Below are 18,908 nucleotides of genomic sequence, written 5' to 3'. Positions count from 1 at the left end.
TATATTTAAAGGACTGAGGGCAATTCTGTGTGGCTGCATTTCAGCAGCCTCAGAGTACGTAAAACAGAAGATAGCGATCTGGGGTCTGGCTGCAAGACAGGACCATGGAGCTTTTATTGATGGGGGAATGGGAAAGAGGCCAGAGGTGCATGGCTTGGTTTTGGTTTTATTCTCCCCTTTATTAAAAAGACAAACTGCAAATCATTTTATCAGTGATCAGGGGAACTACAAGAAGCTGAATATGACAGCAGTGCTGAAAATATTTTCACTGCTTAGAGACTAGGCCTCTGCAAACACGGCTTCACTGGACTTACTATTAAAAGCAATCTGCAAAAGAGGCTTAAAAACCCAGGGGTCTAATATCAAGTGAACAGTAGGAAAGGTGACCTTTCATTCCGTTTGTTTATTAGAGGATCTGCAGACTCTGTCTCAGTGTGGGTCCGGCATTGGTAAGAGGCCAAAGGGGAGATGGTGAACTCTGTTTTTTTAGAGGTCACATAATCAACTTAGAAAATACAGCTGGAAAAAGAACAAAAATAAAAGCTTGGTTTTTACATACTATCTATCATAATTTTGATTAAATGGTTAAATGTAAATTCTTTTTAATAATTTTCTATTTTATTTGAGTACAACCAACTTAGTACAAATTCAGGCACTAAATTTAATCAAATACAGCACACAAAATTAAAGAGACAAAAGGTAACTGAAGCAGGTAGAAAAAAAAGAAAATTGAATAAGACTAAAGTACAGAAGTTAACTGAATGTAAAACAAAAAAAAATGAAAATGCGAGTTCTGTTAGGATGGTGGTAATTTTTATTTTTCTGAAGTGTAACACTATATCATTTTAATAAATAATATCTAATTTAAATTGCATTTATAAAATATAGAATGTTTTCAAGCAACCTCATCATTTTATTTTTACAAAATGGTAGAAACTGATCAACTATGAGGCCTATATACTTTATATGCAAAAGGAGTTCATGGCAGGCATATTCAAAATTGTATATTTAAAATATTACTATTTTTACGCACTTAATACAAACAAAAATTACTTCTATATGGTAATTACCTTTAAACATTTGTTAGAAGCTACTTGTCTTTAGGTACTGTGTTTATTCTTTAACTACTACCACTGGCCCTTTTACAAAGTATTAAACTTATTTTAAATATTCAACGAGTAAATAACCTGACGTTTTCCCCCAAAGCTACTTTTTTTACTACTCTGAAAACTAAATCTAAAATATAAATCAAAACAGCCAAGCCATGGTGGTTCATGCTTTGGGAGGCTGAGGAAGGAGGATTGCTTGAAGCCAGGAGTTCATGACTAGCCTGAGCAACACAGCAAGATTCCCGGCTACCAAAAAAAAAAAAAAAAAAAAAAAAAAAATTAAAACAGTAGCAAAGGAAGAATGGTGTTCAAAATGGGTTAGAAACACTGTAGCCTCCCTGGTCCTGATTTAGTTATAGTCACACTAGAAGGCAAGCACACACACTTTGTTGACTATATGGCTATGACTGATTGATGATACCGTAGCAAGGTTACCATAGCTAATTACAACATTATTCATCTAAGCGTTCATAGGAAAAAAAAAATACCAGACTCCTAGGGAAGAAAAAAAAGAGAAGCTATTCTTTAGCTGCTAACTCTTGAATAGTCAGCCTAAACAGGAAACAAATAGGATGAAACTCAATGACCAAATTATAACTTATGGATTCATCCAAGCAATTTTAACTCTGGGTAAATTTTAACTCTGGGTTTCACAGCCTATAGCAGAGAGCCTCCAGCAACAAGGAACCTTCACATGCTTACATGCTTTGTAGTCAGAATTCAAAGGCTTCATCAGACGCATAACCCAGCCCTGAGCTTTAGTTCTGCTATGTGTGTGGTGTGAGTGTGTTTGTCTAGGATCAGATGCCAATACTTAAACTCACATTACGGGCACAGCAGCTACTTACACCCGGCACCCTAATTAAAGGAATAAACTTCCCCTTTCTTCATGTTTTCCTGAAGAGCAGTGCCATAAAGGGATTTGGTTTGGTTAAAAATTGAGAAAAATGTTCCCATATGTTTCCTTTATGCAGTAAATTAGTCAAAATCAGATTGAAAATGGTCACAATTTTCAACAGGAATCGACAGCTACACAGTATTTGCTGAGCACTCCTGCAAATAAGGAGAACTCAGTGTTTTGAAAATAATGATATTATAACAGACACATAATCATAATTTCCATTTTGGTTCTGAAGAAGCACAAACACACATGGAAACAATAAAGCATCTGTGGCACCTTTCAGCTTTCAAGTCTCAAAAATAAGACTCACTTTCAAATAGAAAGTAGCTTATCTTCAAAGTTTAACACCCAAGAGGAGAATAAAGCTCATACCACTTAAACTCCAAACTTTAATCAGATTACTTTATATCAAGGTAATCTAGATCACAAGCATTGTAACAGCAAAGTTTAAAGTACTTTTTATCCTAAAACACTATTTAAATTACATTGCTGAAACGATTTAACTAAATAAATATTTTCCCATAAAATCTTGAACCCAAGTTATCAAATTTCAATCAAGAAGTACTGAGAAAAATTATCAAAAGTTACAAAACAAAACTACCAATTAATTGGGGCCACAGGAGGGAAACTGGCAGAGACATGAAGCTGGATTGAAACTCAGCTTGATATTAATAAAACACTCATGGAAGCATCATGACCAGTTGGAGAAAGGACAGCTTATTTTATAGATGAGGAAACTGTGGCCCCAGGGAGAGGTGGTGGTGACACATCAAGGAGTGACCTGGATAGGCTTGGTTTTCAATTTTTAGTTTTCTAGAATGTGTCCCAAATGTGGCCTGTTTATTTTTTGTTTGGAAAAATTTGGTTCTGATAGAGGTAGGTTAAATGACATGGCCTGATCACACAGCTAGATCAAATACTGCAGGGTCTAGAACTAGCTACATATCAACTCTCAAGGGACAAAGACTGTGTTGGGCCAACCTTAGGGTATGGCCACAAAATGCCTTTTAGGACAGAGGAGGTGGTCAGACACTAATCATGAAGGCAGCATAGGTAGGGACTAGTCAGGGGAAGGGCTGGGACACTTCTGCCCTCCTAAACTTCATAATCATTTTCCTCACTAATTTGTCTTCTTCACAGACAGCCCTATATGTAGATACTTAAAATATTAAAAAGTGTATTAAAATATCCACATTATTTAAAAAAAATCCACATGTATGGATCCCATTAGTGTATTGGTTTTGGTGGAACTTTCCTACACACACACGGGATGAGAAGGCAGAAGCAAACTAATTTCTGAAACTTATAGGATTTAAAAGACATTTTCTCCACATCTACTTTCTGGTCTTTGTTCTCTCAGTAGGTTTTGATTTATAGCTATGCATAGTATCTATTTATTAATTTACACTCTATCTCAATTCCAAAAGGATATGAGGTGCTATTTTATCACATATATCACTTAAAATATAAGGATAATTGAAATCTACAATTAATTTTTTAAAAGTCCTGTAACTGAACAAGCAGCACTATTCTAGAAGCCAAGAGATATGGGTTCCAATTCTAATTCTTTATTCAACATCAGAGTACACAATTGACTCTAAGCTTTTATTTGCTCATTTGTAAAATAATATGGATTACCTGCACAATTGCTAATTATGAAATTCTGTAGAACTGTTTATTTCTAGGTTAGCATTTCACAAAATGTGTTATGAGACATGCACACGTCTTTTTAGTGGAGGTAGGTTTTTGGGGTAGATAAGCATTGGGATTCCATTTATTGCCTACCTTATAGACTTCTGCACCCTTTCTTGCATAGTAGCATAATCAATCCTGTTTGTCCAGAGATAGAGAATGAACAAATTTAAATAGCATCTAGAATTTAAAAGCTCAATAAATGTTATGTATTAACTAGACTCAAGCATCCATTGAAACCCTGATACATGCTCAGAAGAACCATGAGGTTTCACAGAGACGACTTGGAAAATTCTTGGACTAGGTGATTTTCAAGTACAAGTAGATTTTGGAAATATATTCTTTGCAATTTCACTTGGTATTTTGGTTACCACATCACATCATTTAAATGAACTCTCAGGCTACCAATCTATACTATATGGTGAAATGCTTTTGCCAATTTCAGAACCATAGAATCTTAATGTTAAAGTGATTTGCCAGTTAGGGCTGAGTCAGGGCTCAGTCATTCAGAATTACATTAGAAAATCCATTAGAAAATAAATGATAGGAAATAATTTAGATGAATGAGATTGGAATTATGTGACTGCCCACTTGATTTAAAACTCAACTTATAAATTAAAAATATTTACCCCATTAGATTACAGAGCATGAGATTATGGACTCCTTTATGCAGGAAGATTTCTGCTGTTCATCTTTTTAACTCTTGATTGTTGGATGAAGAATTAAGAAATAATACTTACTGTATGCTTACTGGACTGTTTTAAAGATTTGATCAAGGCTTCACGAACAAGGTGATATTTGAACTTGAACTTAAAAGGAACATACGAGTTCACTAGGTAGAAAAGAGAGGAAGGAGTGAGCCAGGTAAAGAGAACAGTATCCGCAAAGGCATAGACATTGGAAGGCAGTAAATTTGGAATGGCAAGTGGTTCACAGTGGCTGCAGGTTAATGTGACAGTGAAAGAGTGGCCAGCAATAAAGATGGGCAGAGAGGAAGCAGCTAGATCATGAAGCGCCTGGGGATATGAATATTATACATGCATAAGTATTATATCCTGGAAGATAAAGAAGGAATAGGAGGGATCAACATCTGTATGTATTATATGGAGAAGGTGGTTGGTGGTTTTTAATAGAATATTGTGGATGGTTATCTTACGTTGGAAAAAGAAATATAAAAATTATAGTGAACAATGAGTATATTTTGATATCAAATACCAGAAAAAACATATATTTTGGGTGCTCAACATGATGTAATCACAAAAATGTCTTAATTCCTAACATTTGTTGAATTGTGTCTGCTTAATTAAGAAAAGCAATGTGAGCTGATAAAGATTAAATTCACTATTTTCTTAAGAAAATGGCCTTAAGAATTAGAAAACCAGTAAAAATTAAGTCCTACTTCTGTTGTACCAGGTTGGGTGAAAGAGTGATGAAAAGTAGAACCAGTTCTAATGGCCTACAGGAGCTGAATGGGGAAGAGAGATGAAGGGCCAGGGTTCAATGGCTGGCATTTCACAAACACCCTGACAGGAGGAACTGCTGGAACACAGGTGCTGCAACTCCTCTCGCTGCACCCTCCCATTCTTCACCTAAGCAGGCTCTCAGGGTGGACCAGACAGCACAGCCAGGTCGCACTCCCAGAAGAGCCATGGACACTGCCTCTACTGCCAACCACATCTCTCCATCCTGGGGTGGGCAGCCTGTGGCCACATCCTGCCCCGGAGCCCACGACAGGAAAACAGAATGGGCAGAGACCAAAGCGTGCTGTGTTACTTCCTTAACTTCTCCATCTGAAAAACCCGATAAATCTGTTTTTTCTTTGCTTTTTAAGTTCCAGAAATGCGAAATGCCAAGTACTCAAACTGCTAGAATCATGAAGGTAGGTAAGGGATATTTTAACATCATTCATCCTTGCCCAAATTTCTCCTGGTAATTCAGAGGAACCATCTGCATCAGCTTGCTAACGAGTTTGGATATGGTTCTCAGGGTGGTGGGAAGCCAGTGAAGGTCATTAAGCAGGGGAGTTATATTACATAATCAGATTTGTGATTTAGAAAGGCAGCTCTAGCAACAGCAGGGACTGAAGAAAGCAGACAGTGTAAAGAAAGAGGTCAGTCTGAGGCCTCTGCAACTGTCTAATCGATGGCAAAGCTCTGGCCTGCTATGGTGGCTGTAGATAAGGAAACTGAAGAGCTGACAGTGTTGGGGAGGCAGAAGGAAAAGGTGAACTGGAGGTGATGCCAAGGTTTCAGGCCAAATGGTTGGAAGGCAATGTTTCCCACCTAAAAGTGAGCTAGTCTCATCATTTAATCTGGTACTAAGTAAAATGAGATTGTAGGCCAAGGAGTTCAGCATTTTCAGGGTTTTGGTATATATTCTCAGAGTAAACTCCAAATACAGTTACATTAATTGGTTGTTTTATGAATTGCATATCAGAGGCAGCGCAGCAACTTGGTTCCTCACACTGCAGCCAGCAAGAGTTCAAATTCTGGCTCGGCCACCGAATAGCTATGTGATTTTTGATGAATTACTAAACTTCTCTGTGCCTATTCCTCATCTCTTAAAAGATAAAAATAATAAAAGCCCAATTAAGTATGATGAGGCTTAAATGAGTTATTATGAGTAAGGGATTTAGATGACTTAGTGCACTGCCTTGAGCTCAGTGCCTGGTGTACTCTTCATTTAATATACACTGTTTTCTCTGACTTATCAAAAATTGTTATGGAAAAAGTAGAAAGCATGCTTTCAAAGAAGGGGAATCTTAAATGACTTTTTTTCCTGGAATTCAACATTATGTTCTTGTTCCAATAGTCTAACAAATAAGCTGAAGAAAACAAACCTTTTTCCTGAGAAATCTTATAAAAGTAAAAGCAAATTATCTGGCACAGGGATACTCTGAGGTTTAGCCATTTGAAGACCACAGTGCTTGCTTATAAATAGAATATTAAAACAAGCAAGAGCAATTTTCTCATTTCATCTTCCCTTATTGCCTAATTTTCCTCTCATACCATTTGCATAATGGATAAAAAGGCATCCATTATGCAAATGAATGATGGGGCTGTAAGGTTGCTGAAGCCACAAGCCTGGCTCCAGATGAAGAGAAGCTGCCACAAAGCCCTCCAATATCCACATTCCAGCAGACTGCTTCACTAGCTTGGTTCCAAAAGATAAAGGAAAACCCATGAAGACCATAGGTCATTAATTTCCATTTGGTTTTTCTTAAAAGGAGCACTACAGATGCTTTTCTGAAAATCAGTACAAATATGGATTCTAAGCATTAGAGTATGTAAATGTAACTTTACAGCATATATTTTATTTCAAATGGGAAAATGAGTACTAATACAATGCTAACCATTTTAAGCATTATGTTTTGCTTTAAAATTAATCAGAAGCTGCCCTTTGCAAAGTGGAATAAGCCTCTGTTCTTCTAGCTTGAGAATTCCCTCATAACAGATGCTTTAAGTAGTCTCAAAATGCTGTATAAACATTCTACAGGCATAAAAAGTTGTTTCAAATACCAAGATATTAGTGGATTTTCAAAAACTTCATGCTGTTAAATTGAGCTAAATTTATCTTTAGGAGGTATCACCAAAACGAACATGTTATTTCTCTTGGAGTTGTAAACTGATTGAAATTTTAGAATAATATTTACTTTCTCATTCTACAAACATAATGAAAAATAATTCTAAACAAAATTACTGGATGAATTGTTCTTGTCTGAATAAATCATCAGAAAAGAATGTCAAAACTAACTTCCAAACATTTCCCCCAAACTCTGAGATTACAGTTGGGGAAGAAAAGAGGGATGTGAAGAAAATCAAGTGACCTTTATTTCTAGCCTAGATTCTCTGATAAACCTTGACTTTTCCCAAACAACTTTTTTCAGGAACTTTAAAAAAAAGTTATGGGCATATGATACAGGCAAACTTCATCATTTTCCATCTGACTCCCTCATGTTATTTCAAGGGCATACAACTCTGATTCACCTTTGGTACAAGAAAAAGCTGCATCTACTTACCTAAGCAGCAGAGGCTGCAAAAAGCTATGCACAAAAATAATTTAAAGAAAAGATAAACCACGATATAAAAATATTAACAGGATAAAAGTCATAAAGAAGAAAGAACACCTAGTCAACATGATGATGAATCTTCAATCAAGTGAAAAGAATACCACTAAAAATACACATACCTAGTTTCAGAGCAGAAGGGGTTACTTCAATCTCCCCACCAATTGGTTTAAATGCTGCCAGTTGCGCCGCCACTTCTGTCTCAAAAGCATCTGGGCTCTGCCGATCTGCAGGGTTTCCACTGGGGCTCTCAATCTTGTGGAGTGGTTCTTGTTCTTCAAACACAGCAATCAGCTACAAACAAATCCAACAACACTAATTACTTTGTAGGACATGCATACCACATAGACACTACCTAGCTGAATGTAATCTTTATTTGGTTTCAAAGAAAATTGCCTCATCAATCTTAAAATGTTAATGTTACTGTACTACAACTCTTAATTTTTCAATAATATTATGTCTACAAGCACCATGGTCAGGAAATAATGAATACTGGTTTATTCATTTGCTTATTTTGACTGTTCCTGAAACAGGAAACCAATTTTGATTCTCTCTCTTAAAGGAATGAAATGGCTGCTTTCCCTTCCCACTACCCTACCTTCCCCAACATGCCTAAAATAATTTCATTATCTCTTTAAGAGTGCTTCCAAAAATGAAAGCTGAAAATGCAAAAGCTGAAATAATAAGTCGTACAGGGGGACATTCCCGTCTCAGTGACCTAAAACTGATTCCCAATTATATCTGTCCCTGTGGATACGATCTATGCATAAATTGTGTGTATACTTATATGCAATGTGTGCTTATCTTGTAGAAAAAGATATCCTATTTTTGTACGCCTTTAATTTTGTTCTTTTCCTTCATGATTGTCTCTGTGTTGACTGGTTTAAGTACAATGGAGTGCTAAGCCCAATGAGACTCAACATCAGTAATTTTAATCTAATTATTCACATCAATTTTACTTTACATAAAAATGATGCTTTTTATCATTAATATAAAAACTCATTGTTCATTTCCAAGTCATTTTTTATTTAAAAAAAGAGCAAGATATCCTTAAAAATTCAAGTAATCACACAGACACTACTGTATAGACAGTGAGGACAGCTGTGCTGAAACTGTCCTTTTGGCCAACAGACAGCACCAACATTCAGAAACTTCAAGGGTTTCTCATCAGTTGATGTGGAAAAGTCTAAATGTTAGTACAGGAGGCAGCTCCAGGACACTACCATCATTCCCAAAAGTGCAATGTGTGTCAATTTAAAAGCTGGCAGTACATCTTTAGATATTTTCTCTTCATTAAATAAAACAAACCTACTTATGATTCAATGATTTATTCAGGAAAGACACTCAAAGCCCCATTCATAGGGGAACCCTGTTGGCAATAGTACTGGTAACAGAAGTGCAGGGTTAACCAAACAAAACATCATAAATTTCAAGTTCGGTCTTTCAAAAGAAATGAATACAATTAGGGATATGCAAATTGGCCATTCAGAAATAATTTTCATAATTGACTACACATTTCCAGGATGGAGACTTCTTTAATTGGAAAATCCAACAATCCTCTTGCCACAGAAAAGAAATGCTACTCCCAAGGCATTATTTTTAATTCTTGAAATTGAGCACATACATTTTCTATTTTTAACTGGTAGCACTGATGAACTCATTTGAGATAAGACTTTAATAGATTAATAATGAAAGATTATTCTAGTATAAAAATAATCAGTAGAAATATATCTTTCTCATCATCCAGCCAGAATAAAGAGTTTAACACTTTAAATCCTGAAAAGGAAAATAAAAACAAATTTTTAATGAGGTGGATGTGTGATTTTCATCACTATTTCTGTTACATAATAACTTCAATTTTGTGTATTCATGAATTCTAACACATATTAGTAATATTCCTTTTAACATTTAACATACCAATCAACTAGGCAGTAGCATATTGTATTGGTACTATCAACAGTTTAATGTAAGCTAAGAGTTGTATCTTACTCTTCTTTCATATGATATCCTTAACTCACCCATGTGCCTTAAATATTGGAAAGATGAGAAAAAACATAACATCAACTAGAAGTATAATATAAAAGCTTAAAAGTGATAATTCATAAGACAAATAACTTTTCTTAAGACACTTTACTATTTTCCATACATTTTATCCATACAAGCATACAGTCTAAGTAGTAACAATATTACATCTATTTATCAAATAGAGCAGAGTAGCTTCAAGATTTTTGTTTCCCAAGGTCACTGACTAAATGGTAGCTGGTAGTGGAATCTAGCATTTTTGATTTTCAATCCAGAGAAAGTATTTTCCTATACTGTAGCTGTTTTCCAAAAAGAAAACTAAAAAGAGAGGCTACACTGAATAATGTCTGTAATTTGTCCATGAGGGTGTTATGCCCTAAAGAATGTGAACTCCACTTTTTGGTGACAGAGGCAATACAGGACTTTTCTCAAAGATGATAATAGCAAGATCTGATGTTCCCCAAATTTCATAAGCTCTTTGAAATAAATTGCTTAGACTGTTTCCCAATTAGAGCCTAGTTATGGTGAATGGATGAAAAAGTCTCTGCTCCTGGGAAGAAGAGGGCCAGCTCCTTATCTGTCATGGCTCCCAGGGTTGCCTGCTGAACAGAGACTCTACATCCAGTCTTTATCTCAACATCTACAGTATACACAGACTTATACTTGTTTCAACATTGATAATTTATTTACATCATATATTTCAGGTCCTTGTTAACTGGATTACTTCAGCCATCTGAACACTATGTTCCTGGGTAGTCCCTCAACAAAAGGCACACTGGTTTTCAAAGAATCTAGTGCATGGAAATGGCTTTCCCTCCTTGCCTTTAAACCCAATCAAAGTTATCTTTCTCATAGAGATGCATTGAACATTAAAGAGGGAATTCTATTTAAAAGGCTTTTGTGTAAAGGTTTCACTGACATCTCAGGGGCTGCAGTTACCCACACCCTACACAAAATGCAAACAGGCAATGTTGGATTGGATGCTTCCTCCTCTCCTGCCTTCTCTCTCCTTTGGGTCTGCCCTCCAGTCTCCTTCTGTGATGCCAGTGCCCTCATGCCACCTACTGCAATGCTGGCATTTCCAGGAGACCTCATAATCCAAAAGGATCTGTTCACACAATCCTTACTTTCAGTCAAAGCTCCTTTCCCCACAAGATCTCTGTATTTAAGCATCTAATCCCTAGATAGACACAGGAAGATCAGTCTATGAATATACTAGAAGTGCTCCCATTGAACAAACCAATGACACCCCATTTTTTGCCTCCCCTCTAAAGTAAAAATTTGAAAGAGCTGTCTACATAGCAGCTTCCAATCTCTCTCCTACCATTCTTTAATGAAGCCATTCTAGTCAAGCTCTCACCCCTCAACTCCACTGAAACTGCTCTTATCAAGGTCAAAAGCAATCTCTAGATTCCTAAATCCAAAGGTGCTTCTCTGGCTTGACTTCAGGACACAGGTGATCACTGCCTTCTCAAAGTTTGGATTCCAGGATACCAGTCTCTTAGTTTAACCTTATATCTCTGGGCCATCCATCAAGTTTTCTTTGCTTTTTCTTCTTTATCTTCTGGACTTGGCTCTAAAAATGTTAAAGAGCATATATCTAAATGAGTTTAGTGATGTCATCTGTTCCATGGCTTAATATAACTCTATAGGGTAATAAATTCAAAAATTTCAGTGATGCAACCCAGATCTTCTTTAACTCCAGGCTCATTTCCTAATCAAACATGTCAAAAACGAAAAAAAGGTGATCTTTCAGAGTTCTTTTCATAGTTCTTTACATCCCAATTAATGGTAATTCATCCTTCTAAGTTGCTCAGACCAAACACCTTATAGCAATCCTTCAACTCTCTTTCCCTCCCTCTCGCTCTGTCTTTCATACAGTCTATTTTACCACTTCTCACCACCTCCACTGTCACCACTTTGGACCCAGCTACAATGTGTTTCTTAACAGCCTCCTGACGAGTCCCCTTGTTTCTTCTACTCACTGCCTCTTCCCCTTGTGCGCAACACAGCAGCCAGACTGCTCTTGCTAGCATGAATTGAATCATGTTTCTCCTCTGACGAGACTCCTGTAATACTTTCCCACCTCACTTGAAAAAAAGCCCAAGTCCCTGCAATGGCCCATCAGGTCACTGGTTCCTGTTCCATGTTTGACCTAGTGCTCTGCTGATCCCGCCCCTTGTTCTCAGGACTCCCTCCAGCTATACTATTGCCTTTGCCCCCTCCTCAGGGTCTTTGTGTTTCCTGTTCTCTCTGCTGGAGACAGTCTTCCACCAGACGCCTGCAAGGCTTGTTCCTCTGGCCTCCAGATCTGTAAGCAAATGCCAGGCTTTCTCTGGCTACACTAAATGCAGCATCTTCATTACTCCCTGCATTCCCCTCCTTTGTTTTACTTTATTACATGTATAAACCTGTCAGCATCATGGCTTTTCTTATTTTATTGCCTGTCTCCACACCTCACTAGAATGTAAGCTCCATAAGAAACCTCAGTTTCTTATTGATTGTGTATCCCCATTGGCTTGAAGAGTGAATATGCCATCAATAGGTGCTCAATATATATTTGGTGAAAGAAATTAGTGAAATATGAAGCAAAACAGATACTAAAACCTACTAGAGCAACAAGAGGCACCTAGATTTTTCATGTGTTTTTAGAATGAACATTCAAAATTTTTAAATTAAATGAATGTGTATAAATGATTAATATTTAACCTTAAGATGCTCAAGGTGTAATCATTATCATTATTGTTGGTTTCACTTTGGAAATCATGGCAGATATACTCCTCCTTTTTGATTCAACACTGGGGGAAACTGCTTCTGCCACATCATACTCCAAAAATGGATATTGTGTATCTTCTCTTTCCTTTTGAGACTCACTTTCAAAAGGGATAGTCAGCCCATTTGGTCACTGGATGAAGCAAGGGTTCAGGCTGAATAGAGAGGTGGTGGAGTTAGCAGTCTGTCACCAGGCACTTCCTCACCCAGCTTTCTGCCAATATACCACTTTGATGTATCTATTGTGAAGCTTTTTAAAAATGTCCCTTCAAGTAGCTTAACAACAAATGTGAATAAAACTCCAGAGTAAGTGGAGATACAGCCTAAAGAGGTATGTCATAAGCTCAAAACTGAAGTGTTAAATTTTATTTTCAAAGTCGTGAAAATTTCACATATTAGACCCTACCAGCTTTCTGCACTTCTTTTCAATAAGAGAAGATTGTATGATTAAGGCATTGGGAAAGTGAAACGTTTATCTCATGATTTGGATACCCCTGTTTGAGAGACAGAGGTGTAGCATATTTCTCAGGAACACATCTACCTTCCAAACAGGATTTAGGAAAGCACATGGAAATAAATATATTAACGTGATATGTGTGAATTATTTTTAATAACAAAATATTAATTGCTAAGGCTGACTGGTGTTCCCAATTCAAAGATTAGGCACTAGCTTTGTTAAGTGGAGGCATTCACCCCTACGTTACTCAGGAGCATTCTGAAAGGAACATCTGAAACTAGGATTCTCTCAGAAAAACAGTGATATTCATAAAACTTATTTTAGTAAATCATTTCATATTTTTCTCATTCCTTTACCTTGTAAAGGTAAAAAGTATAGAAAAGTCAACAAGAACAACAAACAAAAGCTTTTATACTGTTGGTGGGGGTGTAAATGAGTTTAACCATTGTGGAAGACAGTGCAGCAATTCCTCAAGGATCTAGAATGAGAAATAACATTTGACTCAGCAATCCCATTACTGGCTATATACCCAAAGGGTTATAAATCATTCTGCTATAAGGACACATGCACATGTATGGTTTTGAGATGGAGTCTCACTGTCACCAGGCTGGAGTGCAGTGGTATGATCTCAGCTCACTGCAACCTCCACCTCTCAGGTTCAAGCAATTCTCCTGCCTCAGCCTCCTGAGTAGCTGGGGGACTACAGGTATGTGTGACCACGTCTAGCTAATTTTTGCATTTTCAGTAGAGACGGGGTTTCATCATGTTGGCCAGGATGATCTTGATCACTTGACATCATGATCTGTCCATCTCAGCCTCCCAAATTGCTGGGATTATAGGCATGAGCCACGGTGCCCAACCACACACGTTTAGTGCAGCACTATTCACAATAGCAAAGACTTGAAATCAACTCAAATAATAGACTGGATAAAGAAAATGGTGGCACCTATACACCATAGAATTCTATGCAGCCATAAAAAAAATGAGTTCATGTCTTTTTCAGGGACATGGATGAAATTGGAAACTATCATCCTCAGCAAACTAACACAGGAACAGAAAACCAAACACCACATGTTCTCACTCACAGGTGGGAGCTGAACAATGAGAACACATGGACACAGGGAGGGGAACATCACACACTGGGGCCTGTTGGGGATGTCGGGGGAATGGGGAGGGAGAGAATTAGGACAAATACCAAATGCATGCGGAGCTAAAAGCCTAGATGATGGGTTGATAGGTGCAGCAAACCACCATGGTACATGTATACCGATGTAACAAACCTGCACTTTCTGCACATGTATCCCAGAACTTAAAGTAAAATAAAAATAAAAATAAAGAATTTTGGATAATTTATAATATCCATGACCCTGAATAACAGATCTGATCAAAAGAGCCATGTACTCTGCAGTTTGTCATCATCAATATCCCTTCAAGGACTCAGATCTGTTTTTACACTAAAACACTAAGGTTATTATGATCAATATCACTAGTAAAGGTGTGTGTGAACATGTGTGTGTTTTGGGGGGTGAGAAGGAATGAGGTAGGTACTAACTTCCATTTAATGCTTAAATGCTTAACACAGAGGCTGGCACACAATGAAAGGTTAAATTTAATTTCTATTCCTACCATAGCTATCATTCTCTGGCTTCCAGACTGACTCCCACTTGACTTGTTTATCCCTATTCTTCTTTTACTTTGTTGTTTCTCTTTAATCTCTTCATCACAGGACTGACAGATGAACACAAAAAGTACCAAGATCAAACACAACCAATAGGTAATTTTTGCTTTTCTTTTATTCTTGTTCTTCATCACACAAGAACACACAACTCTTAGACAACACAGCACTTTACCGCGCTTCTTCCTAGCAGTACTTGGTTTGTATTGTCTGTTCTTTGTCGACCATAACTTGAAGCAATATACCAATGCCTTTGCTTCTATGCTGACACGTAAATATTTTAACAATAAATGCCATGAAGTACATTTATTGCGGAGTCTCTCAATATTCATGGTGTGGTTTATTCTGTTGCCAACCTGTAGCATTCTGTCATTTTTATAGCCTGAATTTTTATAATCTGATGCTATTATCTTTAGCCTATGTAGAAAATAAAAAAGAATCATCCAAATGCTACAGAGTACAATAAACTGTATTTATAATGGTATTTTTATTAGTGATTACACTGAGAAATATGTGGCTCTATTTTAATTACATGTCAAGTGAACTAATGTACTCTTAAGAAAGGCTTATTTGCCACATTGAGTGCTTTCGGTTAAACTGTTGAACTAAACAATGTATTGATATTTTTTTACTGTTTCCTACATATTCCAACTATCGAGTAAAATTAAAAGACAAAAAAACAACCCAGTATCCTATAAAATAAAATTGGAATCATTTGTCTCAAATTTTAATAAACACAATTAAATCTAAGTAAGACTGTGAAATTACAACAATTTCACAAGAAGAGAAAAACACATTATCACCTTTGGGGAGGGAGTGAAACTGCAGAATTTCATTTAAATGTATGCATCTGCTTGTAACTAAATAACAACTGGCTATGTGAGCTAATTTTTATGCCACTTTAAACAAAGGTTTCAAAGTATGTTCTTTTCCTTCACAGGATTTTGACAGCTAGCTAAAAGCATTTAATCCAGATTTTAAAAATTAACAGGTTCACATTAGCATCTTCATCAGATGCAAGCATCAGCTCTAACATCCTCAAAGCAGGGACATAACAGCTCTGATTCCCAGAAAGTTCAACTGACATTCAGTAAATGAGATAAACCTATTTTCATTTCCTCCCCAAACTGAAAATCCATAACAGGAACCTTTATAAACTTTATAGCTTTAAGCATTATTCTGAAGAAAATAACATGATTTATTCAACTGTACCAAAAACGCTATTTATCCTTATCACTTTTAAAAGATGCATCTGTTTGAATTGTCCCATAATAACAAAAATATACCCTATTAAATAACCACCCATATTTCAGCCAAATATATATTTATTGCTTTTAAATTATGTAGTATGTTGCTAAAGAAGTCAGGTACACATTAAACCCATCTTATATTGAATCACATTTTTTCCTCTGACTTCAATTAAAATTTCAAAGATGATATGTTATCACCTGACAAGTTTTGTGAGAATTTTGAATTTGTGTCTGCTGTACTAATTACTTTCTTTAGGGACAATCACTCACCATTCATTAAACAACATTCACAACTCACATCTAATATACAAAAGGGAGGCCCGAGAGGCCCTTGTCTCTGTGCCCTTCACTATCTCTAGCAGTGGTAGGGTAAAGAGTGCCACGGAGGTCAAGTGGCATCTGTGAAGCCCTTCTAGAGACATCTGGGAATTAACTATGGAAAAAGCAAGCCAGAATGAGAGCAGGGAGAAGTGTCAAGCATCAAAGAATAACACAAATGTCAGAAAGTTTAAAAATGCAATATACCTGCCTTGTCAATAACATTGTTGCTACCCATGAAATGTACATAAAAAGAAAACAGACACATGCAAAGGTGGAAGATAAAACACTTGAGTTAAAGTGTCTGGAAAATTCTCAAAGATGATCTCAATCTACTAGGTGGCCCCACTTGCTATTTACCCAGCATATCACTAGCTATGTAGACTAATTTTTTTCCAATCTCAAGGGCTTTAAAAATTGTGGGAGGAAATGAAGACACAAGACAAGCCGGGATATTTAAAATTCATGAACACACACACACACACACACACACACACACACACACAAAGTGGTTTTCTTCAAGTTAGTCTTAACTAAATCCCATACACCTCACCTGCATTTATTAAAGAATATTCTATTTGAAGCAATATATCCAACACTAGAAGACATAAAATAGTATATGGAAAATATTTCTAAATCATAAAGTACTATATACATTTACAATATTGTAACATCCATATTCAATATTATTTAACTAGCTTAGTTTCATTTTCCCTCCTTCCCTACAATTTCTACTCTCTAACAAAACCAAAGATAGCATTATCTCAGAAACATACTTTTTGGCAGTCTTTAAGCCAAAGCATAATGCTGCCACCACCATCCACAGGTATGTCGATAAATCCTTGAAGGCAATAACTTACTGGAATCTAAAGTTGTTTTATTTCTGCAAAGATCATTCTCTAACAATTAAATGAGCCCCAGGAGCAATGAAATGGCCTAGGTTTGCTTCTGACTTCCAATCTGGCCTCCTAACATTTAACTATAACACTATTGCCAAAGTGGTCTTTCCAGTATACAGATATGGGTATGGTCTTGGTCCAGCTTCAAGGTCTTCATCATATATTGTCAGTACTTTTGAAATAAAGCTTAAGTCTGCCACCACAAATCTGCACCAGGCTCTCCAGTGTCCCACAGTGCTATATCCATGACTGTATCATCACCTGTCACACAGCATGAGGGTCCTTGATAAACCTGTCCCTACCTATATGTCAACTGTAGGCTACTTGAAACTATGGGTCACACCATTAAAAATATTTATCAAATACTCATATAGCCCTTACCATGTGCTAGGCACTGTATTAAGTGCTGAAATGTATTATTTTATTTCATATTCATAAGAAATCCTATGATAAATCCACCGTTATTCCCATTTTACAGATGAAAAAAACAAAAATACAACTGACTTTATATTCCAAGCTCCAAGTATGGTACTTGGTACATGGGAAAAAAATTCCTTAGGTAAAGGAATGATCTACATTTTCTGCTATATCCAAGCAGGAGAACAAAGCCTCTGTCATGTGAATATCTACACTTTGGTGCGGACACCATCTCCCTACTCCTGATTTTTCCATCCTATTAGAGATAAAGGTCACCTTCATACCACATATATTCCCATACACAGCAAAATAATTTCTGTCCATCCTTGAGGTTCAATGAAAAGTGCATTTTACAATTTCCACTTCTAAAAACTACTTAGTATATTACGATTACAACCTTGTCGCCTGGTGGACTACATCTATGTATTTGATTTTCTTCCAGAGGAAATCTTTTGAAATTGTAAAACTAACTTGTGCATTAACGTACATCATTTTGAAACAAAGACAACTGTACAGCGTTCCCCCTGATATCTGACTGTTAGAAGAACGTTGCTTATTTGTACTAATGACTGCAATCCAGGGTGTATTGCTTAATTTTGTGGATTAATGAGTAGGCAATCAAATGTGATTTTAAGTCATGAATATAACAAACATACTATTCATTTATTTTGACAAGTATTTTAATTTATGAGACTTGGCTACAAATAGAGCAGCCTATTTTGTAAAAGAAAAAAAGAAACCTTTCTGCTTTTAAGACAACCCAACAGCTCTCAGATAATAAACCTCTGCAGAGAATGGTGACAAAGCCACCACCTTCTAAAGACAGATAAAGAACTGATAGGTTGATAGAAAAAATGGTATCTTTCTATATCATTAAAAATTTCAAAGAGATGGATTTCACATGTACTTGAGTCGTATGAGTATCTTTAGGGTTTTCAAACCACACAGAACATTCTGACTAAAATAGGTTGGTGCTGGCTGGAGCAGGCGCAATGGGCATAGCTGTCCCCTGGCCTGTCACCTTGGTAGCCTATAATAAAAGTTTTGGCAGCTTCAAATGTCCTGGGGGTGGCCTCATATTCCAGGCTAGAGATCCCCCAGGGCCAGGTAAGGCAGTGAGTGGACTGCAAATATGGAGGTCACAACCCCCTGAAAATTAGCTGGTGATTAATTGGTACTACATTTCACCAGACTGGTTAGGGAACTGACTTTTTAGCATGAACACATTTAACAAATTGGCCTGAGTTCCCACTGATTGACCTCATGACAGATCCAATGATGTTCTACCTTCTCCAGCATTTCATGACAGCTGAGCAACAGGTAGAGACTA

The 18,908-nt window shown here is 36.7% G+C and overlaps 1 protein-coding gene across 4 annotated transcripts in view; it reads right to left on the bottom strand.

The window, feature by feature from the left end:
- The window catches only part of PARD3B (par-3 family cell polarity regulator beta), a 1,139,106-nt gene that overhangs the window by 688,721 nt on the left and 431,477 nt on the right, over positions 1-18,908 (bottom strand). For all 4 annotated transcript variants that reach the window (XM_002749672.6, XM_035305418.3, XM_008999274.5 and 1 more), the window contains exon 3: positions 7,891-8,062. In XM_002749672.6, coding sequence (XP_002749718.3) covers positions 7,891-8,062 — 172 coding nt within the window. The remainder of the gene's footprint in view (positions 1-7,890; positions 8,063-18,908) is intronic.

This window comes from Callithrix jacchus, chromosome 6 (assembly GCF_049354715.1).
Source record: "Callithrix jacchus isolate 240 chromosome 6, calJac240_pri, whole genome shotgun sequence".
Taxonomy (NCBI): domain Eukaryota; kingdom Metazoa; phylum Chordata; class Mammalia; order Primates; family Cebidae; genus Callithrix; species Callithrix jacchus.
The sequence above is the reverse complement of the archived record's forward strand: the minus strand, read 5'-3'. Positions and strand labels throughout refer to the sequence as shown.